At 38.4% G+C, this 26,541-nt stretch overlaps 1 protein-coding gene across 1 annotated transcript in view; it reads right to left on the minus strand.

The window, feature by feature from the left end:
• Positions 1–24,182, minus strand: part of SCAND3 (SCAN domain containing 3) — a 29,397-nt gene extending 5,215 nt beyond the window's left edge. The window contains exons 1-2 of the mRNA XM_063096686.1: positions 23,213–24,182; positions 1,434–1,581 (exon numbers count right to left, since the gene is read on the minus strand). Of these exons, the coding sequence (XP_062952756.1) occupies positions 1,434–1,581; positions 23,213–23,632 (568 nt within the window). The 5' untranslated portion in view covers positions 23,633–24,182. The remainder of the gene's footprint in view (positions 1–1,433; positions 1,582–23,212) is intronic.
• Between the last annotated feature and the right edge of the window lie 2,359 nt (positions 24,183–26,541).

Below are 26,541 nucleotides of genomic sequence, written 5' to 3' on the forward strand. Positions count from 1 at the left end.
AACTTCCAATGTAACATGTTCCTATCAGATCCCTTTCAGAGGCTGTGAAACTACAAACACAATATAAATATCCTCATTACTAATTTGAATGAAGTAAGAGCAGCACATGAGTCTGAACTAGCAGAAAATCTCTGACTTAGAATATCCCAAACTTGGCTTACTATCTTAAGAATATATTTTGAAAAAATCAAAAAGAATAATTTGGAATTCGCGTATCACCTCCAGTCTTATAGCTATCTCTCAAGTCAACAATGTTTATACTATCAATTTGTATACCAAATATTTAACTAGTAAATTTAAATTATTCCCAAATGTTCATAATTTCAAAAAGTAGGTTAAAATTAGTGATACGTTACTGTGTGTTTTGGCCTCACTTAACTCTCAATTGTTTCAGTAAGACTTCCTTGATTATTAAATTTAAGGTCACATTAAGTTCTCCTGTCTTGAAAAACATAATCTACTCATAACACAAGTTAGGACTATAGCACTTTCTTCTTTAACTGTTTCAGAGGTAGATCTAACAAGATTGTAAGTTTCTAAATAAGCAAGGATCACTTATTTCTCTAGTATCTTTCACATTATCTATCATATTACTACATTCAAAAGTGTTTGATAAAAATATGTTGACTAACTTTATACTGAAATGATAGTACTTATGGTAAGTGCTACCTCAAAATGTTACCGAAAAGACCATTATATGGATAGTATTTCTTTCCATGTTGATCCATTTTGTGCCATGCTATGGAACTATGAGCAGAAAAGGAAGGTAAACAAGGATGTATTTGTGGGAGGAAAGAAATATAGGACAATGTAAACGAGAACCAGGAGAATATGAGCTCCAGAAGTTAATAGAATCAATCTTAATAAATCTAGGATGAGCAGGAAATAGGGAAATGCTAGGGCTATCAGAGGAGAGAAACACTGTATCCATTACACTTAAGTCTTTTTTTGGAAAAGACAGCTGCTCCAGAACCAGGCCAGCCTATGCTTCCACCTCCACTAAACATTATACCATTAGCAGACTTTAGAACTCTGATGGAAAACAGACTTCAGAAATTCCATTTTCTTCAGTAGAATTTCTACATAGTATTTCCAAGTTGTACACAGACATTATGTGACTAAAATTGGGAGCAGAGCCTAAAGCAGTGGGACCTATGGCTACACTGACAAGTGCTCAATATTTACATACAGAGGTATCTCTGATTTATGCACAGATTGTGAAGTATACATGGAAAATCCTGTGTTCAAATATTTGACATTACTACCTGACTGCTTAATTCAACTCCTTTAATACATTATATTATACTGAGTAACTTTTCCTTCAGCTATATTCACTAGAAGCTGAAATGAAATGAGGTTTGATAATTTTTCAGTTACTAGACCCTTCCTTCCCCCAAGTCTCACCCAATTTCCCAGGACTAAATTATCCTCACCATTATCTTGAAGTGGGTGTGGCTCTGGAGATTCACATTCCATTCTATCTTCCATAGACTGGAGCTGGGTACCTAAGGACTCCTTTGCAGAATCCAGATCAGTCATTTCTTCCATAGAAACTTCCTGCCCATATGTTCTCTGTGGGACCTGGAGACAAATAGGGACATCTGGAAATCATTAAGTACTGCACAAACCTCAAAATATTCTTCCACTGAAATAGAGTGTAAGAAGAAAAAAATGAGTCTTCATTGAATTCTTAAGGGGAGTGCAAGACAGAATAAGAAGAGAAATGAAAAATGCTGGGACTAATAAAGCCAGAGCCATACAACAGAAACGGATTGTTTCCATTGGACAGGAGTTGACATGCATCCCCCTTTGGTTTCTGTTTTTTGGAATAACAATGGAAACACATTAAAGGAATTAAGATAATTGAAAGAAAATGTAAATGAGTTTCAGTGTGACTAATTAAAAGTAAATATTTGGGGGAATGCAAATTATTTAATAGAGACTAATGAGCTGTTTAATCCAAGGAGGAATCTAACAGTTGCTTTAGACCAAATGTGGAAAACATTAGCCTAATGTGTCATAGATGGGGGAAAAAAAGCCAACCAAGTTGGATAACTGTGTTGCGTGGAAAAGAAAAAAATTATCCTCTCCTTATACTAATCATCTACTATATGCTTTATACATAAATTTCCTCAATTGTCCCAAAAATATATTTTATGGTTTAAAAAAATCCATGATCCAGTGTTTATGCATCATTTTTAGTTATATCTCCTTTGCCTCCTTTTAATATAAAATAGTTTCCTGCTTTTTTGACTTTAAATTTTGAAAAGTCAAGGCCAGTTGTCATTTATCCCACATTAGGGACTTGTCTGTTTCTTCACAAATAAATTCTAGTTAGATATTTTTTTTGAAGAATACTATCTACATGATTTGTACTTACTGTGTCATATCACAGGGCATATTCTATCAAGTTATTTAATTGTTGATAATGCTAAATTTGATCAATTGGTTAAGGTAGTGGCTACTATATTCATCCAAAAAATGTATTTATCCTACTGTAATTAATAGTCAACTATGAGATAATAATTTAGGACTATGTGAATATCCTATTCCTCAATGGTTTTAGCATTCATTGATAATCCTTGCCTGAATGAATTTTCATACTAAGGGTTGCAAAATGGTGACTTCTTACTTTTATAATTCCTTCTACATTTATTAGTTAGCAATTTTTTGCAAACAGCTTTCTGTCTCTCCTCCACTGTCCTTTTTTTTTTTTTTGAGTATCATTATAGACTTATTTTTTAATTATTTTTAATTGACATGTAATAATTGTAGATATTTATGGGGTACAGAGTAATATTTCAATTCACATATAAAATGTGTGATGTAAATCAGGGTAATTAGCATATCCATCATTGCAAACATTGATCACTTCTTTTAGTTGACAACATTTGAACTCCTCTCTTCTAGCTATTTGTTTTGTTTTGTTTTTTTAAGGCTGCACTCCAACCAACTGAACTAACTGGCCAGCCCTCTTGTAGCTATTTAAAAATATCCCAGGGTACTTCAAAAAGTTCATAGAAAGATTCATATTATCTTTTTATTCTATTTTTCCACAAATCTTGGACCTCGGTGTTATAACACCACTCTACTAACCAAATGAGCTAGCCAGCCAGCCCTCCAGGAACTTTTTCAAGTACTCTTGGACAATAAATTGTTAATTACACAAACCTAGCACTACTATAGAACACTAGAACTGATTCTATCTAGCTGTAAGTTTGTACCCTTTAACCAACCTCTCCCTCTTCCCCACCCCCTTCCCAGACTGTAGAAACAATAACTCTACTCTCTACTTTACAGCTCAACTTCTTTAGCTCCCAGGTATGAGTAAGAACACATGCCTGATTTATCTCACTTAACATAATGTCTTCCAGGTTCATTCATGTTGCTGCAAATTAGAGGATTTCAGTCTTTTTTACGGTATAGACTTATTTTATAATCCATTCCATCCTTAATCACTTTGATGCTTAAACTATCTCAAATTTGGCTAGTGGGAGCCCCTTCAAGCTGGCTCCTACATCCTTTTCACATGATCCCTCCAGTTCTTTTTTAGCATTTGATGCTTTCCAGAAATAAACAATCAAAGGCCCACAAGGTATTTTCCACACTGTCCCAGACCTGGTTTCAGCTATTTTCCCAAAAAGTTCTGATTCATTTTAGAGGGTAACAGTGTTTCGTTGTTTTTTTTTTTTTTTTTTTTTTGTCTGTTTCGTGACCGGTAAGGGGATTGCAACCCTTGGCTTGGTGTCGCCCGCACCGCACTCAGCCAGCGAGCGCACACTGGCCATTTCTATATAGGATCCGAACCCACGCGGCAGGAGCGTCGCTGCGCTCCCAGCGCCGCACTCTCCCGAGTGCGCCACAGGTGCGACCCAGAGGGCAACAGTGTTTAGTAACAAAGATTGGATAGTAGGTAGACTCAGTATTTAAAGAGGTGCCATAATCCCTAGGAAAGAGCTGGTAAATACATTTTCTAAAATATCATGAATTCAATTCAATTTCAACACCATAGAGTTTTCCTCACCTTTCCACATTCCATATACATACATATATGTATACATGTGTGTGTGTGTGTGTGTGTGTGTGTGTGTGTGTGTGTGTGTGTGTGTGTGTATATTTGTTTTTCTTTTTGGGCGGGTGGGAGGCTGGCTGGACAGGGATTGAGCCCTGGATCCTTTGTTAGCAGCACCACGCTCTAACCAAATAAGCTAACCAGCCAGCCCTCACATTCCATATTTGTACCTCCTCCTCTGCAATGAAAAATAGTAACAGTTCAAAACAATGTAAATATGTTTATTCATTTGCTTTAGCCTACAATAAACACAAAATAGTTTCAGAATTACAATACTAACTTTGTGCTGTAGAACACTTCCAACATAAACTACTAAGTAAAATTCAATATATCTGCAGATTTATATGTCCATAGAAAGTATCCTACTAAAAGTATATAGTCAGAATACTGTGTTCAAGTCACCTGAATTTTTTTCTCTGTTACTGTTATTAATTTGATATACAGTTGGGTTCATTTGTTTCTTTTTGTGTTTGTTTAATCATTTTAAATTTAATATATTTTCTTAAATCATAAAACATTTACATGATATCAAAATATCAAAATATATATTCAGAGACACCTTCTTCATATTCATATAGCTTGCATTCTGTTCTCCCACTTCTGTAAAAAAAACATTTTTTCAGTTGATGCTTCACCTTATTATTATTTTTTTTGCTAAAATAAGTAAAAACATTACACACACACACGCACACACAGATGCTCCTTGACTTACGATAAGGTTATGCCCTCATAAACCCATAGTAAATTGAAAATACCGTAAGTCAAAAATGAATTTAAAACACTTAACCTACTGAACATCATAGCTTAGGCTAGCCTAAACATGTTCCTAAACACTTACATTAGCCTACAGTTGGGCAAAATCATCTAACACAAAGCCTATTTTATAATAAAGTGTTGAATATCTCATGTAATATATTGATGTTCTACTGAATAGGTATCATCATGAAGTCTAAAATCCTAAGTTGAACTATCTAAGTTGGGGACCTTCTGTATCTACACAAACTTAATACCAGTGTGTATGTATACTTATTTCTTCTTTAATATTTTATATACTAGTTCACACCTTCCTTTTTCATTTAATGTAAAAATATTATTTAAAAATTATTTCATAACAGTTCATCAATATCTTCCTCATTCTTTTTTATGTTCCCAGAGGACCACATTATATTGGTGTGCCATGGTTTATTCAATCCCTCTTGTATGATGGGCATTTAGGTTGTTTATATTTTGTTTTTACAATTAATGCTGCAATAACAAACGAGGTCTGTGTTCTTATTTGTAGACAGGTATTTTCAAAGTAAATTCCCAGAAGTGACATCTTTGGGTCAAAGAGAAAATGCATGAATAGGTTTGTTACATGGTGCCAAAATCCCCTTTGTAGGGGTTATACCATTTTGTACTCCCACCAGAGTACATGAAAGGACATATTTTCCCAGTCAGGCCGAAAGACTGTGTTGTTTAGCTTTTGAATTGTTGCCAGTCAGACAGGTGATAAGTGGAAATTCAGTACAGTTTTGATTTACTTTTATTATGACTGAAGTTGACATCTTGTCATATATTTAAAAGCCATTTTTAAAATGTTTGTGAAAATTGCTCATGTCTCTTAACCATTTTTTGTTTCATTTCTGCTAAGGAGATTAGCTTTTATCCATGAAATGTTTTGCAATGTTGTCACTAATTTGTTATTTTGACTTTGCTGGTGTTTTTTTGTTGTTGTTGTTTTAATTTTTAATGTAGAAAATTTATCATTTTTTTCTTAACATTCCTTCTGGATTTTGAGTAATTCTATACACCCAGGTTATAAAAGAAGTTATTCGTGTTTTCTCCTAGTTCTGGTATGTTTAAAACTTAAAATATTAATCTCTGATACATTTAAAGTTTATTCTCAGGGGCTGGACAGTTAGCTTAGTTGGTTAGAGCACAGCCTTATAACACCAAGGTCACTGGTTCAGATCCCCATACCTAGCAGCCCCCACAAAAAAGTTTATTCTGGGGTACGGTGGGAGGTATGGATATAATGTATTTCTTTTCAAACCGCTATCCTTTTGTCTTAACACCATTTATTTAATTCCGTCTTTCCCCCCAGTGATTTGGGATGGCACATGTAAACTGAATTTTCATATGTGCTTGGGTCTACTTTGCACTTTCTATTGTTTCATTGATCCATCTAGTCATGTGCTAATACTAGTTTTACCTAAAGAGGCTTTAGGGTATGTCAGTATCTATTTCCTCCTTTACTCTTGAAGTTTCTCCTAGCTATTCTTTCATGCTTATTTACACATGAGTGAGGTTTGTATCTTTTAACTCTTTTCTTTCCAAAACTAAGCAATTAGTTCTGTTTTCTTAAGACCATGTATAGGAAATAATTTTCTATTGTCTTTAAAGTTTTAGGTTCTAAGGTAGAACAAGTATCTGCACTGGCCAGGTCTCATTAAGTTACTACCAAATATAGAAATCCTCTTGGAAATCACTTCAATGGGCAACAGCTGGGTGACTGTCCTCAGCTTCCCTGGGTTTTGCTGACTTCTTCATGTTACGTATCATTGGCAGGTTATTTCTCTTAAATTCTTATTTGACTAATGATATGATTAAATAAGGAAGACAGTTAAAAAGGAGAGGACATCACTGGTCACAAATAAGTTTATCTGGAGGGAATATTCAGAAGAAAAGTTATTGCAATTGACATTGAAAAGTACTGTTATTAAAATAATCAGTGTGAACTTTCTATTTTAAATGAAAAACACTTGAGTCAGAGAGTAGAACTTGAACTGAGTCTGATTTATTAGTGGGTAAGAGAATGCTTAAAATAATGTTTACCTCCAAATTATCCATCCGGCAGTGTTTGTCATATCGGTGTTTAAGTTTCACTTTCTTGGGAAACCAGAAGAATCTATTTAAATCCCTAGTGTATTCCTTCTTCCAGCATTTGTGTAAGTTGATTTACTAAACTTTGAAAAATATTAGCCTGTAAATTCAGCTGCCCCCACATCCAATATTTGTGCCAAGTCTGGAAATGATAGTGTATAACAGGAGAATCTTCTAGTAATCCAGGAAGGTGGCTAACAGCTCATCGTTTACCAGTTTGCCAACAGAAAACTTGAATGTTCTTACCTGGCATTTCCATCCATGTAACACTGTATTTGTGTTATCAACTTACTGCAACTTTTTCTACTGAAATAGTGTGTCTGCCTATATCTTTCCAGATAAAGTCTGAAGCATCAATGCCACTCACACACAAAAAAAGGTGTGTTACAGTGTGTTATACTTCTCTACTTTAGGAGAGCTTTCAATGACTTCCAGATTTTCTACTCATTCTACATGTGGATCTTTGTTAATCAATTAGGAATAAGCATGCTAGGTAGAATCTACTCTGAACCTCCACCATTGTGAAGTTTAGTGGGCACCTAATGAAAATAAGTACTCAATATCCAATAACCTCCTAAAGCTGTCATAACAGCAGCCTCTAGGATTAATCACATCTCTATGATTAAGTCTAATATTGTGAGGAAAAGTTCCTCAAAAAAAAAAAAAAAAAAAAAAGCATTATCTTGCTCAGACAAGAATTCTGATTTATATTCATTTAGTATACCTTATAGCAAAAAGAAAGTAACAGGCTCAAACTCTTCAATTGGAGGCTTTGAGTATGATGCTCCTGCTTCCATCTCTGTGACTTTGTCATTTAAAGTGGAAGTAGCCTAGCTACCTCACATTCCTGCCAAGCCTGTGCTCTTGCAAATAGCTTTACAGAAGCCATATTGTACTTAAACCAACTGTGTGAATAGTTTGCCTCACCAAATGTCCTTGAAGTCAAGCAAAGAAAAACAATTTGGTCTACCAATATATCAGAGTCTACTGTGGAAAACTAACCAAACCATATTCTGCATCTGACTTGCAAAATCCATGTGAAAACTTAACTCATCCCCTGGCAGCATTTATGAATTTGGTTAATTCTGAAAACTTCTTTCACTAGGTCTTGTTTTTTTGTTTGTTTGTTTGTTTGTTTTTTAACTTCTTTTTATCCTCAAAGACTGACAGGGAGGATTTGACTTTATAAAAAATAATTTCTCGGATCGTTTCAAGATGGCGGCGGCTGCGGCGGCTGGCGCGGAGTAGCTGAGGTGGAAAAGGTGGCCACTGGGCCTCAGGCAGCCGGGAAACTTGTGGACCTTCCTCTGGCCATCTCTTAAGGGAGGACTGCTGCTGCTGGCCGGTCGTGGGGGCTCAACGCCACTTTGCCCCCGGCAGGAGAGGCTGCCTCATTTACAGGCAACAACTTTGAAGTGTGGAGCAGGAAAAGAACTGATTCTTAGCTGCAAAAGTGAGTCTTGAAACAGGGAACACGGCGCCAGGGCTGCTGTGGATGCAGCCAGGATCCCGGAGGCTGGGGCCGCACTGAAGGCGGCCAGCTGCCCTATCCAGGATTCGAGGTTTCAGGCCAGCATTAAAGAAGACTCCTGGGAGCGCCCGAGCGGCGCCGCGACTGAACAGCCCGAGGCGGCAGCGCCGAGAACACGGAAGGCAACAAACCAGAGACAGAGCGAGCGCCCGACCTGGCACAGCATGTGAGTGATCCCTGGCACAGCTCTGTTCGGGGGCTGGATGCCCACGCGGCTCCCCGCCTGCACCACCAGGCCACTCATTGCCCCGGTGCTGCCTCCATTTTCCCAGGTGCGGGCAGCTCCGCCCTGCTCGGCCATCACTGAGCCCATTTGCTTGGCCTGGCGCGGGGCTTTCCAGACCCTGCGGGCCAACCTCCTCTCCCACTCCCTCCACGGTTCTCTGGCAGGGCTGGGGGTGTGGGGCGTCCCGACCAGTTTTGGGAGGGCTAGGAAGTACGGGCGGGCCGACTGTCACTCCACCACACCCTGGACTCCGCCCCGGTAAACTTCCTGTTACTGGGAGGCAGATACCATCTCTGCGACCACCAGTTTGGAAAAAAGCCTAACGAATTTCTGGTTGGGAATAGTGTGGTAGGAGAGTTCCCAGGTCCGCTTGAACCTGCCGGAGAGCAGGCTGCAGGCGGGCACTAGACTCGGTTTATACCGGGGGGATACAAAGGTGAACAAGACTCGAGAAAGATCTACACAGTGCTACAAAGGCACCCAGAGCGACCGGTCGTCTGTGCCTAGCAGAAACCTGGTAGACTTCCTGGGCGAGGCGGTGCTGAGCAGGGTCTTGAAGGCCCAGCTGATAGACGAGGGGTGCAGAAGACACGCCCCAACCCAGCACAGTGTGCACAGAGGGGGGAGACGTGCGGCCAGGGAGGCGGAGACTCGACAGAAACCACACACCTGGTGGGGTCGCCACTGCACGATCTAACAGCCTGGGCCAGAGCACACGGAACGGGGAGAAGTCCTGTACAGAAAGTGAAAGCTCAACAGAGATCACACACCCTGTGGTACGTGATCCACCAGCCCAGCAGAGTACAAGCTGACCAGAAAGGTGGATCCCCGGAGAAGCCCAAGACCCGAGGCAACCACACACACAAGACACTAGAGGCCAACTGAGCAGTCACGGCGGGAGCCATACCAAATTGGCAACCACAGCAACATCCTAGTTAGTCATTAGTCTTAAACCGGTGGTCTGTGAAACCCCCTGCCACAATGAATAAACACCAAAAAAAAGACACCAGAAATACAAAAAATCAAGAAAGTACACCACCAAAAGTTAATAAATCTCATACTCTAGATCCTATAGAACAAGAAGCCCTTGAAATAACTGACAAGGAATTTCGAGTGATAATTCTAAGGAAACTGAATGAGATACAAGAAAACTCAGCTAGACATCATGATGAAATGAGGAAAAGTATACAGGACCTGAAAGAGGAAATATACAAGGAAATCAATGTCCTGAAAAAAAATGTAGCAGAACTTGCTGAACTGAAGAAGTTATTCAGCGAAATAAAAAACACAACGGAGAGTTTAACCAGCAGGCTTGTCGAAGTTGAAGAGAGAACCTCTGAACTTGAAGATGGGCTGTTTGAAATAACACAAGCAGACAAAAAGAAAGAAAAAAGAATCAAGGTCATGGAAGAAAATCTGAGAGAGATATCAGACAACCTCAAGCGCTCAAATATCCGAGTCATGGGTATTCCAGAAGGGGAGGAAAATGGAGATTCCATTGAAAACATATTCAACAAAATAGTGGCAGAAAACTTCCCAGGTATAGGAAAAATCACAGATCTTCAGATCCAGGAAGCTCAACGATCTCCAAACGTATTCAACCCAAAAAGGCCTTCGCCAAGACATGTCATAGTCAAATTGGCAAAACTCAGAGACAAAGAGAGAATCTTAAAAGCTGCAAGAGAGAAGCGTCAAATCACCTATAAGGGAGCCCCAATCAGGTTAACATCAGACTTTTCATCACAAACCCTAAAAGCTAGAAAGGAATGGGATGATATTTTCAAAATACTAAAAGACAAAGATTGCCAGCCAAGAATACTCTACCCTGCAAGGCTATCCTTCCGAAATGAGGGGCAAATAGTATATTTCTCAGACAAACAAAAACTGCGGGAGTTCACTACCACAAGACCACCCTTACAAGAAATCCTCAAGGGAGTACTGGGTTTGGTTCCTGAAAAATAACTACCACTGCCATAAAAACCTAAGAAAAATCTAAACCCGCTAGTACAATAAAAATGGCATTCATGAAGAGAAAACAAGCTAACAAAAACACTATCTACAACCTAAGGAACCAACAAACAAAGAAACCAAACAGTAAATCAGAAAGCAAGGAACAAAAGACACCTAAGACAACCAAACAACCAATAAAATGCTAAGAATAAATCAACACCTTTCAATAACAACTCTTAATGTTAAAGGCTTAAATTCCCCAATTAAAAGACACAGACTGGCTGACTGGATCAAAAAGCAGGACCCAACTATATGCTGCCTACAAGAGACCCACCTCACCCATAAAGATTCACACAGACTAAGAGTGAAAGGATGGAAAAAGATTTACCATGCAAACAGAAAAGAAAAACGAGCTGGAGTGGCTATTCTTATATCTGACAAAATAGACTTTAAACTAAAAACCATAAAAAGAGACAATGAGGGACACTACTTAATGATAAAAGGACTGATCCATCAAGAAGACATAACAATCATAAATATGTATGCACCCAATGTTGGAGCAGCCAGATTTATAAAACAAACTCTATTAGACCTAAAGAAGGAAATAGACACTAATACCATAATAGCAGGGGACCTGAACACTCCACTGTCAATATTAGACAGATCATCTAGGCAAAGAATCAGTAGAGAAACACAAGATCTAAACAAGACTCTAGACCAATTGGAATTGGCAGATATCTACAGAACATTCCACCCAACAACCTCAGAATATTCATTCTTCTCATCAGCACATGGATCATTCTCCAGGATAGATCACATATTAGGTCACAAATCAAGTCTCAATAAATTCAAAAAAATTGGAATTATCCCATGTATCTTCTCAGACCACAATGGATTAAAACTAGAAATTAATAACAAACAAAACTCTGGAAACTATACAAACACATGGAAATTAAACAGCATTCTACTTAACGACATATGGGTCCAAGAAGAAATCAAGCAGGAAATCAAAAAGTTTATTGAAACTAATGAAAACAATGATACATCATACCAAAACCTGTGGGATACTGCAAAAGCAGTATTGAGGGGAAAATTTATTGCATTAAATGCTCACTTCAGAAGAATGGAAAGATGGCAAGTGAACAACCTAACACTTCACCTTAAAGAACTAGAAAAACAAGAACAATCCAATCCTAAAGTTAGCAGACGGAAAGAAATCATTAAGATCAGAGCAGAACTGAATGAAATTGAAAACCAAAAAACAATTCAAAAGATCAACGAATCAAAAAGTTGGTTTTTTGAAAAGATAAATAAAATTGACAAACCATTAGCATGGCTAACAAAAAAAAGAAGAGAGAAGACTCAAATAACAAAAATTAGAAATGAAAAAGGCGATATTACAACTGATTCATCTGAAATACAAGGAATCATTCGAGACTACTATAAACAACTATACGCCAACAAATTTGAAAATCTGGAGGAAATGGATATATTTCTGGACACACACAAGCTCCCAAAACTGAACCGTGAAGACGTAGAAAATTTGAACAGACCAATAACAATAAAGGAGATTGAAGCTGTTATCAGAAGGCTCCCAACAAAGAAAAGCCCAGGACCAGATGGATTCACAGCAGAATTTTACCAAACATTCAAAGAGGAATTGACACCGATTCTTTACAAACTATTCCAAAAGATTGAAACGGACGCAAATCTCCCAAACTCATTCTATGAAGCAAACATCATCCTGATACCAAAACCAGGTAAAGATATAACCAAAAAAGAAAACTACAGGCCGATATCCTTGATGAATATAGATGCAAAAATCCTCACTAAAATACTAGCAAACAGAATACAGCAACACATACGAAAAATTATTCATTACGATCAAGTGGGATTCATCCCAGGGATGCAAGGTTGGTTCAACATACGCAAATCAATAAATGTGATACACCATATTAATAAACTCAAACACAAGGACCATATGATCATCTCTATAGATGCTGAAAAAGCATTTGATAAAGTTCAGCACTCATTCATGACAAAGACCCTCTATAAGTTAGGTATAGAGGGAAAGTATCTCAACATAATTAAAACCATGTATGCCAAACCCACTGCCAATATCATCCTGAATGGGGAAAAGCTGAAAGCTTTTCCTTTAAGAACAGGCACTAGACAAGGATGCCCACTCTCACCACTCCTATTCAACATAGTGTTGGAAGTACTAGCCAGAGCAATCAGAGAAGAGAAGGAAATAAAGGGCATCCAGATTGGAAAAGATGAAGTCAAACTGTCCCTGTTTGCAGATGACATGATCCTATATATCGAACAGCCTAAAACCTCTACAAAAAAACTCTTGGAATTGATAAATGATTTCAGCACAGTAGCAGGATACAAAATCAACACACAAAAATCAGTAGCATTTCTTTTCTCCAATAGTGAACATGCAGAAGGAGAAATCAAGAAAGCCTGCCCATTTACAATAGCCACCAAAAAAATAAAATACTTAGGAATTGAGTTAACCAAGGAGGTGAAAAATCTCTATAATGAGAACTACAAACCACTGCTGAGAGAAATTAGAGAGGATACAAGAAGATGGAAAGATATTCCATGCTCTTGGATTGGAAGAATCAACATAGTGAAAATGTCCATACTACCCAAAGTGATATACAAATTCAATGCAATCCCCATCAAAATTCCAAAGACATTTTTCTCAGAAATGGAAAAAACTATTCAGACATTTATATGGAACAATAAAAGACCACGAATAGCCAAAGCAATGCTCAGCAAAAAAAATAAAGCTGGAGGCATAACACTACCTGACTTTAAGCTATACTACAAAGCTATAATAACCAAAACAGTATGGTACTGGCATAAAAACAGACACACTGACCAATGGAATAGAATAGAGAATCCAGAAATCAACCCTCACACTTACTGCCATCTGATCTTTGACAAAGGCACCAAGCCTATTCACTGGGGAAGGGACTGCCTCTTCAGCAAGTGGTGCTGGGATAACTGGATATCGACATGCAGGAGAATGAAACTAGATCCATACCTCTCACCGTATACTAAAATCAACTCAAAATGGATTAAGGATTTAAATATACACCCTGAGACAATAAAACTTCTTAAAGAAAACATAGGGGAAACACTTCAGGAAATAGGACTGGGCACAGACTTCATGAATACGACCCCAAAAGCACAGGCAACCAAAGGAAAAATAAACAAATGGGATTATATCAAACTAAAAAGCTTCTGCACAGCAAAAGAAACAATTAACAGAGTTAAAAGACAACCAACAGAGTGGGAGAAAATATTTGCAAAATATACATCTGACAAAGGATTAATATCCAGAATATATAAGGAACTCAAACAACTTTACAAGAAGAAAACAAGCAACCCAATTAAAAAATGGGCAAAAGAGCTAAGTAGGCATTTCTCTAAGGAAGATATCCAAATGGCCAACAGACATATGAAAAAATGCTCAACATCACTCAGCATCCGGGAAATGCAAATCAAAACCACATTGAGATACCATCTAACCCCAGTTAGGATGGCTAAAATCCAAAAGACTATGAACGATAAATGCTGGCGAGGCTGCGGAGAAAAAGGAACTCTCATACATTGTTGGTGGGACTGCAAAATGGTGCAGCCTCTATGGAAAATGGTATGGAGGTTCCTTAAACAATTGCAAATAGATCTACCATACGACCCAGCCATCCCACTGTTGGGAATATACCCAGAGGAATGGAAATCATCAAGTCGAAGGTATACCTGTTCCCCAATGTTCATCGCAGCACTCTTTACAATAGCCAAGAGTTGGAACCAGCCCAAATGCCCATCATCAGATGAGTGGATACGGAAAATGTGGTACATCTACACAATGGAATACTACTCAGCTATAAAAACGAATGAAATACTGCCATTTGCAACAACATGGATGGACCTCGAGAGAATTATATTAAGTGAAACAAGTCAGGCACAGAAAGAGAAATACCACATGTTCTCACTTATTGGTGGGAGCTAAAAATTAATATATAAATTCACACACACACATACACACATACACACACAAACCGGGGGGGGGGGGGAAGAAGATATAACAACCACAATTATATGAAGTTGATACAACAAACAAACAGAAAGGACATGGTTGGGGGGGAGGGGGGGAGGGAGAAGGGAGGGAGGTTTTGGTGATGGGGAGCATTAATCAGCTACAATGTATATCGACAAAATAAAATTTAAAAAAAAAAATAAATAAAAAAAAATAAATGGAAAAAAAAAAAAAAAAAAAAAAAAATAATTTCTCATTCAAATGTCATGTAAATCTAAGAATGTGTATATGGCCTAGTACCCTAACTATTATGCAGGACACATTGCAATGGTATATAAATCTTTTTCCTAGCACCATTTTTTACTGAAGAATTATAAACTTAGAAAAAAATGCACAATTCACAAGTGTAGAGCTCAATGACTTGCCACAAAGTGAACCACCCAGGTCAAGAAACAGAACGTTACCTGCATCTCAGAAGACTACCTTGTGGCCTACCCTCTTCGGCAAAAGTAACTATTATGCTGACATTAACCACCATAGATTAGTTTTGCTTTCTGAACTTCACATAAACAGAATCACATAATATATATTCATTTTTGTCTGGCTTCTTTGGTTAACATTATGTTTGTATAATTCATCCACATTGTTAAATGTAGCACTTGTTCATTCATTTTCATTGTTGTGTAGTATTCAGTTGCATAAATATATTACAATAGATTCATCCATTCCACTCTTAATGGGCATTTGAGCTGTTTTTGACGACTGTGATAATGCTGCTATGAATATTCTTTTACTTGTCTTTGAATGTGTATCTGTTAGATATATACCTTGTAGTAGGTTTGCTGGATCATGGAGTATGGTTATATATGACCAAAGAGGTCATAACAGTTTACTCCTACTTGTAATTAGTACATCAGTGTTCCAGTAGCTCAACATTCTCACCCAAATTTGGTCATGTCAATACTTTTAACTTAATACATTCTCATGGGAATAAAATGGTACCACATGTTTTAATTTGCATCTTTCTGACGCACTAACTTCTCACTAAGATTGAGTAATTATTTTACAATTTTAATGGCCAATTGGTTATTCTCTATTTGTAAAGTTGGTATTCTTTTGTTGATTTTTCTATTGGCATATCTGTCTTTTTTTCTTATTGATTTGTAGTACTTTTTACATTCAGATATGAGCTTTTGTATGTAGTTTATCTTGATCTGGCATAGGGAAAAATAAGTCTATAAGATCTTACTGTTTGGTAACGATGCTTTCCCTAAAGTGCACACTAGTGTCGAGATTTTCACTGCCAAGCAGAGACAAAGCAATGGAAAACAATTATTATGGCAAATTCAAACACATTAAGCCTGTTAAACATAAACAAATAAATAAATAAGCTTTATGTCTACAGTGATACTATAAAAAGAGAAGCTGCCATGAAATGAGTACAAAATTACAATGCACACCAGTTCTTAATACTGTCTTAGAAATGTTATTCATTAATCAATCTAAATGACAAGTGCTGTAATGAAGTTGTGACACAACCCAAATTACCAAAAAACACTGTTGATCTGCATGTCCTGATTTATTTAAGCTGCCTGGCTAAAGTTTATCAACTCCCCATTTGTATACAATGAAAAGAAATACTAGGTTAAATAATCAAGGGTTATCCTATACATAACAATAAAATGTAGAATTATCTAATTTTCGCAGGATTAGGAAAAGTAATATAAGTATTAACTTGTGTTTCAGTGTCATCACACCATTTCTGATGCTAAATGCTGTAATGGTTTTTTCTATTTAAAAGAGAAAGAAAACAAAACAGAGATCATAACAGTATTCAATTGTTAGCTAGTGAAAATGTTCTGCTTTAAAATGTACAGTAGATAAAAGATACTTTTATATTCATCAGCAATATCCATAGAGAGAAATTATTTTGTTTCTAGTATTGTCATTGCAGTCTCCCCAAATTTGATCTCAACTATATAAAGAAATTTCTGAAATTATTTTGGTATGCATAGTTATTTGAAAACAGAAGACATTGTGGAGAAAACTTTCCTGGTCCACCTAACATTAAGCTGTGATATTTTAGATTATTTGATGCTGTGGACTGACTGAATTGTGTCCCCCAAAGTTCACATATCAGAAGCTTAATTCCCACTGTAACTCTTCAGAGTAGGAAATCCTATTATAATTGAAAGGTGGGGCCTTGAAGAGGTGATTAGATTATAGGACCACGCCTAGTGAATGGATTAATGATCGTCATGAAAGGGAACTTAGTCAGAAAATGACCATCTTTGGGGTAACTAAGACCAAGCACAACATCTCAGTTAGCCATTAACTTGGGAACTGATAATCATCAATTCCTTGAGGTTAGCAAAGGAATTGAGAAACTGATCATATGTCTGGAACCCCCAGAGATAAAATCACACTCACTCATGCTGATTTACTTTAGAGGTTGTGCACCTCCAATTAAGGACTGATACTTAGTTTTCCTGTTTTGCTTACCTCCCTAACCAGCTGCACACAGAAGAAATACAAGAGAGAAGCAAAACAACCTAGCTGATTATAAACTTTCCCTCTTGTTTAGAGGAAAACTGCATACACATGGATTAGAGGTCCAAGTCAGGTATTTTTATGTTCCAATGATGTTTGACTGAGGTTATTATCTTTGAGCTCTCCCTAGGAGATAGGGACTCTCAACACTGAGATAACATCAGGGGCTTGAAGCTGACCAGGCCACCAGATGCAGACTCCATCATGGAACCCTGATTTCTGACTCAGACCCTCTGCTGATCCCAGCTTCTCCCCCTTTTTTGCAGAACAAAAAAGCCCTTATCTTATCTTCCCACCTCTTCCCCTTTATAAACCCCAGAACAGACATCAGAAGGCGGGATGATTTTAGCCTGGTCATCCCTCAGATGCCGGTTATCTGAATAAACCTTCCAATCCTTGACCAGCTCTTTGGGCTTTCGAGTCATTTGTTCAGTGCCAGAGGGCAAGCCGAGCCTGGTCTGCTGGTAACAGTCAGGAGCATGGTTCTGAGGGCTTTAAAAGAAGAGCATATTTGAGAGGTTAGTCTCTCTCTCTGTTCTGCCATTTTCTACCACGTGAGACCCCTGCATTGCTGTAAAGCCACCACCAAATCAGACCCTCACCAGATTTGTTCCCTGGACTTTGGACTTCTCAGCCTCCAAAACTGTAAGTAATAAATTTCATTTTCTTAAAAATTACCCAGTTCTGTATATTTTGTTATAAGCAACAGAAATGGACTAATACATATGACAATGTTGATTTGTTTCCAATTCTACAGACCAGTGAATCAGTAGAGAACAAATACTGTCAGAACTATGAGCTGTAATATGCAGATTAACCAAGTAGAACAAGATGCTCAAATTGTTAAAGTATTAAAAAGTTGTTAATGGTAGAAATTACTCTGCTGCGTGATTGGAAAATGTCCACAGATATTGAAACCAAAGTTGCACATAAACCAGAATATTCCAAATGGGAATATTCAATGACATATAAGGAAACAAAAGCCTAGGTGTATTATCACATCATGGTGAAGTTTAAGGAATTTCTCATGCTCCTTTTCCCCCAACTGAAACCATGTTATAAATTCACTCTTCTTAGACTGTGCAAGGTATATTTTTTAAAAAATCACTTTTCTTTTAAAACAAAACTCATAAAATGGTTGAGCCAGTTGTCTTTGGTAAATTTTCCCCTTTTCTAATCTTAATAAGATATCTTATGTAGATTGCCTTGTATTAAGAGCATGCGGTTCAATTTGCCCAAATCTTTCCAGAATTGGGGAAAACAAGATCTGAGAAAGAGGGCCACCTGTTACTTATAATTTAACAATTGTATCAATTCTGTAACATTAGTATAAATACCCCCAGCTCTTAGAGCATCTAAGAAATAAAATATGGACATGGTTCATTGTGATGTATCTTCCCTCCACCACCAGTATATAACACACAAAACATATTTAGCCTCCTGATTCCTCTACTTTTCCACCAGAGTGACTGGTCCAAGAAAGGTGGACCTGGTCTTGTAAGGAATAAGAGGAACTCCACTTCTGCCTCTACCATATAAGTTTAAATAGTACTTTAAGGGATGGCAATAACAAATTAGAAAACTGAAGTTACTTCAAACTGGATATGACGGTCATTTCACTATATAATTCCTGGGTTTGGTTTTTTTTAAATGCTGAAAAAAATATTTTGGTTATAAAATGGTGGAGTAAATATTGCTGTATTCTTTCATAATGATCAGGGTATAAATAATCAAGGGTTATCCTGTACATGACAATAAAATGTAGAATTATCTAATTTTTGCAGGATTAGGAAAAGTAATATAGGTATTAATTTGTGTATTAGTGACATTCCACCATTTCTGATGCTAAATCCTTTAACAGTTCTGTTTAAAAAGAAAAAGAAAGAAAACAAAACAGAGACCATACCAGTACTCAAGTGTTAGCTAGTGGAAATCTTTTACTTTAAAATAATCCTGAACATTATCTAGAGAATTGACCAAACACCAAGTCCTATCAGTGGCTGCATTTTTCAACACAGTTAGAAGAAGAAATTCTAAAGTAACAGGCACATATTAAGAAAAAAAAAATAGTACTGTTTATTTGAAACAAAGACAAAGGTGCACAGGCTAGAAGTGAGAAACCTCCTGTATAGGCATCTGCGCTATACTGTAATTCATGAACACATGAAAAAATATGCTTTCTGGAAAACTGCACAAAAAGTAACAAGATTTATGGGGAAGATAAACCTATACAACCTTGTCACCAGAGCACTAATAAAACTATAACAACCCTAGTAAAAATACAAGTATAGTCAAAAGACATTAAATAAAAAAAGATTCCATTAAGTAAGGATTTTACCTTAGAAAGGTGATGGTATCTTGTTAGAAAGAGGTGTAGGGCAAGGATGAGACAAGAGTAGAAGGGTATCATCATCAGAAGGTCAAGTGAAAAAGCATTTGCACACTTTCCAAAAAATGTAGTGATAATAAAAGAAATATGATGATGGTTCTGGCTCATCATCTTGTTTTTATTTCTTTGACATTGGCTGATAAAAAGATACCTAGTTTTTTGTTTCAACATTTTCCTTCTTTCATGAAGAGTCTGCTTATAGGGCTCCAAATAGGACCTGATGCCATGAAGTGCAATCCTGCTGCATTCTGTATTACATCATTAACTTCATCCACTACAATTGGTTCTCTATCATACTTGAAGCAGAAGATATCTGAGAAGTGAAAAGCTCTTGTGGGGCAGCTTGTTGAACCGCATCATCTTCCTCCACACCGTCCATTTGTGCCTCAGCAACTAACTGTTGCAGCTCTTGTGTAGAAAGATCCTCTGCGTGAGATTGCAGCTGCTCCTCAATATCCTCTCAACTTCTTCAAATCCAACCTCCTTTGCAAGAGCAACCCAGCTTGCTTTAATTTAGGGGAGCTCTTCCGAAGCCCTTCTCAAAACCTTTAAAATCATAAATTGGGGAAAATTTTATGCCACACCCCATGCAAGCAGGCTATTGTAACATCATTCTAGGCCTCTACAATAATATCAATTGCAAGTTTAATGATAAACCGATTCCAGAATGCAACCACTGTTCGGGCATTGTCATCCCCTGCAAACACAATCAACATCTTGAATGTTCATCCTAAATAATAAGCTTTAAAGGCTGCAATCACACCCTAATCAAGGGGCTGAAGTAAAGAAATGAATTTGGAAGTAAAAAGAGAACTTTAATATTTGAAGAAAGCTCAGTGACTGTTGGAGTGTGGCCTGGAGTATTACTGAGAATTCTAAGAATTTTAAAAGAGAAATTTTTCCTCTTGCAATATGTTTTTAAAGTATCTATAAAAGTATCACCCAGATGATCAGTAAATATCTGCCCTATCATCAAGCCTCTCTTGCTAGACCTGTAGTAGACACCAAGGCTTTCTTTATAATTCCTTTTAAAGCTTGTGGGTTGGCAAAGTAATAAATCACAACAGACTTTAGCTTTAAATCTCCAGGGGCATTTGCAACCCAGTATCACAGTCAGTTGATCCTCTGCAGCCTTAAACCCTGGATCTTGTGTTTCCTCCTTCAAGGTATAGGCCCTTGAGCACATTTGCTTCCAACAGAGACTGGTTTCATCAGAACTGAAAATCTGATCCAGAGTATAGCCTTCTGAATCAGTCAAATTTCTTAAACATTAGGGGAAATGTCTTCACAGCTTCTTCATCTTCACTCACAGCTTCACCAAACAGCTTACCATTGTGGAAAGCATAGCAGTTCTTGAAGCTACTAAACCAGACACTACTTGCACTAAGTGGAGGCACTTCTGCAGGACTTTCAGCATTTTTCTTAAGGTCTGCATGTTGCTAAGGCTTTCTCTTTAATTTTGAGAAAGGTTTTTATTGGATTGCTTTTGTTTGGTAGTCAATCCCCAAACTTAACAAATGTTTCATTTCCTCCATTTCCTTATGCCTTGTTCTAGCAGATTTTGTAGCACTAGCAAGCTATCTTGTTCCAGCTAGATAACATACTTTTATTTTCCCAGCATTGCCTCTAATTGTACACAACACCGACTCCTTTATGCCGGTTGCATGATCAATGTCACAGGTTCTTCCATTTCTTTCAAAACGTTTTATAATTTCAAGCTTTTCTTCAATTGTTAAAGCTTTTCTTCCTTTACGCACACTAGCAGGAATTTTATCACCAGGATGCTTCTGTGGCACTTGCAAATCCCTTTGCTTGCTCATTTTCTGGAATACAAAAAAATTTAGCAAAAAATGCCCAATGATGGGACAGAGCCATGCAAATACGCACTTCCAAGACAGAGACTGTGGCCAAGAGAGCCAAGAGGAAGAATGTAAGTGCAAATAGGCATTATGTACAGTATTGTATGTCTTCATGACTTGCTGCATTCAGGTATAATCATATAGTTTGAAATCAGCTGCTGTTACTTGGTGGCCCAAAACATCAGTTTGCTGGGAAAAGTCATGCATGAGTCAACACAATTTCAGCATTATACTGACTCATTTCTAGCATTACATTTGTTGGGAAAATATAGGAAAATGGTCAGGGCCCCTCAGATGTTCAGAATCTTGCCGAACATTTGATGTAAATATGCACGTGTGCCCAGGTGTTCCTTGGTTATTGTCTAATGTAATTGCACATGTGCACCCAGGTGTCCTGGGTTATGGACATAAAAGTATAAAGGATGAGTGGCTCTGGTCCACAGTGTCCCCCACCCCTGGGATGCCACTGGAGGAACCCTGGGGAGGCCACTTCTGCTGCTGGAGGCTGTTGCTGCCAGTGCCCCGGGATGCCCCCAGAGGCCACCACCACTGCTGCTGCTGCTACTGCTGAGGACTGAGCTCACATCATCTGCCAATGGCTCCTGGGATCTTTCCCAATTACCTAGCGTGGACCTGCATGTGAGAGGTCTGGTGACCCAGTCTGGACAATAGGTTTGAAGGATCTGAGTCCTAGCCCTGACAATACAAATGGAAACTTAGTATAACTAAAATAATGAAACGTTTTGGCTTTAGTTATGAAATGCCTAACCATACAATTAGTGTAGCTACTGCCTCAACCCAACAACTGGCATAGTTGTGTAGCTTTACAATACTGAACTCATATTAAAGATTTTGCATTCCCGAAACGTGTTTTAACAGATCAGACTGTAAACATAAAACATTCATATTCAAAAAGAGTTCAGATAAATGTATGGATAGTATCATTATAGAAATGTAATGGTGTCAAGCAATATCCATAAAGTTCTAAAATTACTGTCATAGAAGACAAATACACCCTCTTAAAAATAACTCTAGTGTAATGGTAAAAGACTTCTTAAATTCTTCTAAAAAGAACACTAGGCTCAAAACACTTCATATACCAACAACTGTAGGTACTGAAGAAAACCTAGGAAATCATGCAATTAATCTTTTCATTGTACAGATAAAGACATTAAAGCCCCAGAGAAGGTGTGATATGCCCAAGATTACACAGCTAATTAGTGACAGAAATTATCATAGAACCCAGCCTGATCTTATGATTCACTGTTACCTGATATTTCCACTAAATTAGGCTACTTTTCTATTTGTCTCTCCAGGAGGTATTCCTTATATTCTTATACTGATTTATCTTCATATATGGTAAAAGTAGCCTACATCATAAGCGGTAGCTACATAAGACATCAGTAATTTTTCCACAATTTTACCTAATATATTTCTTTAATTTCACAGTCACTAAACAAAATATATTTTCTACTGGTAAACACTAGATCAAGGTTTCCCTTTCGGTTGAATCATCTACTTATTTGGATCAGCTATCACTTAGACAAAGACTGTTATCTCATAAGCATGAATCTATTCATCTAAACTGGTGATCAAATAAGAAACGATGCCCCAAACCAGAGTTTGCAGCCACCAGTGTGAAGTTAATCTCACACTCTCCACTTTGGACCCAGGTACCTAAATTCTCCACAGAAGGTGGCACCTCCAATTTCTCACCTGCTGTCTAGGTTCATCAAGCTCCCTCTCCAAATCTTCTAGCACAGTCACCACCTCCTCTCCACTCTCCGGATTATGCTCCTGCACCCAAGCCTGAAGCTCTTCAGGTAGGATGGTCAGGAACTGCTCCAGCACCAACAATTCCAGGATCTGCTCCTTGGTATGTACCTCTGGGCTCAGCCACTGACGGCAAAGTTCCCGTAGTTGGTTCAGAGCTTCCCTGGGCCCAGGTGTCTCCTGATAACAGAACTGCCTGAAGCGCTGACGAGAGAGTTCTCTGGTATGAGACACATTCCTCTGTAGGCAGGATTCCTGATCCCAAATATGATCTTCTTCTTTAACCTTTATTTTGATAATCTCCTCTTGTTCCTCTGAAGCCTGGCCAGGCAAGGCTGGGAGGGACCTAGCGGTTGCCTCCATCCCGAGCTTAGACAGCTCAGGGAAAGGCTCTCTCGGGGTTTAGGCAGATGAGTGATTTTACTTGAGCTCTTTTTTCCCGTCCTTGGTTAGGAAAGTGTTCGACATAAGAAAACACTGTTAACACAGAACAACTACAGACGCAGTTTTAAAAAACTTATTTACGGGGCAACACAGGGCAGTTACTCAAGCAATTCCACTGAAAGTGAAGCCATCCTCTGACAAGACCGAAATAGCACAGAACTACTCACTGAAGCTGCAGTATCACAAATTGAACGGCAGGATACTTGCGAGACAAAACTGAGGTTGTGAGAAAGACCATGGTTCTAAATAAAGCCTGAGTATACGAACCCGGGCAAGGAAACCAGACAGAGGGAAGAACGGAGCTCCCAGCAGCTTGGGCCGGGGCGGAGCGGGAAAGGAACTACTCGCACACCACGAGCAGCCTAAGGAAGAGGCCCGATTGCCGCCGTGCACACGCACCCTTCCCTCGGCCGCATCTTCCAACTCTGAGGAGCTCAGACCCTCTCGAATCTGGAAATGCGGGCCTAAAGAAACACTCTCTGGTGGAAGATCCACCAACACACCCACCGCAGGGTCAGCACGTTCCGGCCGAGCCCTGTGAGCCGCACTCACTTCCGGTACGCTCTAGGATTCCAGGTGGTGCAGTCATCTCAGTGGTGGTGGTAGCACGCACGGGTAAACTTGGAGAGACTACTCTGCAAACTACAGTAACCTCTGGATTTACCCAGTTATCCGTCATCCCAGTGAAAGTTTCAAGGTGTGAGTAGTGCTGGTTTAGGGGCTGCTCTGTGTTTTTCCGGCACTAGGATAAACCGCCGCTGGCACTCAAACTGGGGGTGGGGGTGGGGTGGGGGTGGTACTAGCTGCAGCGACCTATAACGTAAGGCATCTCTTCAACCACTACCAAGTCGGCGAATCGGTAGGCTCTTCCGCAGCCTTGTCTCGGTAACTTCGGGCCACTGTCTCCTTTTCCAGTCACCATAAGTCGGACTTGAAAAAGAACTGTGTACTATCTAGTCAACTCTTTCCAATTTTATGGCTGGGAAAGCCAAGACCCATAGAGAATGAGCTTCCCACTAATCAGGAGCAGTAGCCATTTGTGGTACTTCTGGCTCTGTGAGCCGAGAATAAAACAATTGTAGGAAATTGACCACACAGAACTAACAAAATCTGGACGGGTTTTCAGAGCCTAACCAATCACTGGAGTAACCCCCAAATTCTCACCTGTCTCATGCTCCTTCAAGCTGCGTAGGCAGCCGGGAAAAGTATTTGAGGGTGCCCGGAGCCGGCAGTACTGGAGTGTGGAGGCATTTAACCAAGGACAGAGAACACCGTTCGTTGCAAGAGAGAGAAGTTGCAGGCACCGGATTCAGCCAGACATGTGGGAGCATAGGAATCCTCCCACGTGCCAACCCTGTATTCCTCTTACCCTTCGTCAACCCAGCTTGCCCCATGGCCTTCTTAAGAGAGCACTTAATAAAATAACAGATGCCCGAGGAGTATTTGTTGAATTGCTGAATGGCTTCCCCTCCTCATTTTCTTTCTTTTTGCTTGGTCCCTATGTTGATTACTCACATGTTGGCATTTCTGATTAGAGAGGCTTTGCATAGTCAGAACATCTGTTTTAGAAATCTAAATTCTTACCCTTGAGGTCCATGAATGGTCTTCACTGAGTTGCTAAACCTGATGATATTGCATATAAAAATTATGCCTATGAGATGTAGCTGCCCGATTCATTTTCCTAGCCACTGTTAACATGCTGCACTTGTCTTTTGTGTTTCCCCACTAACCATCTGTTATTACTTTGCAGTCAGGGATTCTACCATCTACCTCTTTCATGTTCTGCATGCTATGATCATAGCCATGCTAAGCACAGTAGGCAGTCAACATGGAGTAAACAAGACTTCTAAGTCCTCTACTGAAGGGCAGTAACAAGTATTTCTGTGGATTTGCATAAAAATGTAATTTACTAATTAAAAAATTACTAAAGTGATATACCACTGTAAAAAAAGGTCAAATATCCACAAAAGTGAACACCACAAAGAGAAAAGTTTCTTTATCCCCAATTTGATTTCTCAGAAAATTTCATATGAAGAGTTTGATGTATATTCCTCCAACTTATTTTAAAACGAATTTATAAACACAAATTATGACTTACCAAAATTAGATCATGTTATACATTACAATTCAGCAAATTGCTGGGTCTTGTTTTAAATTTAAACCAAATCCTCCCCAGAAACTGCCAAAGCAACATGTGAGTGCATACAACTATCCCATTCTTTCTTAGTGGCTGTATATTATTTCAGTTAAATAGACTGGCACATTTCCAAGTTTCTAGTATTGCAAAATATTTCAATGAACATTCTTAGACTTATATTTTAATTTTTTTTGTATTTTTGTGGGATTTCTCTTTAGAAGAAAAATTGCTGATATATATACATTTTTTATAGATATTGCCAAACTGCACCCCACAGGGGTATTTATCATGAGTCTCATTAAGTGTGGCAAGACCCCTCACTTGCATGGCCTTTTCCAAGGCCTTGGGAGGGGTCATTCTGTATGAAACATGTTTTTGTAAAATTTGCAAAAGTATGTTATAATGAAAATTAGTTAAGACAGCTGCCTCCTCTCTGTACTCCTACTTATCCTCAGATACATCATATAGGACTTGGAGTGACCGTATCTAATTTTGTGTTGATAATGAAGGTTTTTTGTTTGTTGGGTATTTTGGCTGGCTGGTACAGGGATCCGAACACTTGACCTTGGTGTCACCAGCACTATGCTTTTTCTTATATTGTGTAAACTTCAGACCTCACAAAATCTGGATCCACCCCTGCTGTCTTCCAAAGGCTGATTTATGCTCCCAACAAAAGCGCAGGAGAGAGTGC

This window comes from Cynocephalus volans, chromosome 5, assembly GCF_027409185.1.
Source record: "Cynocephalus volans isolate mCynVol1 chromosome 5, mCynVol1.pri, whole genome shotgun sequence".
NCBI lineage: Eukaryota > Metazoa > Chordata > Mammalia > Dermoptera > Cynocephalidae > Cynocephalus > Cynocephalus volans.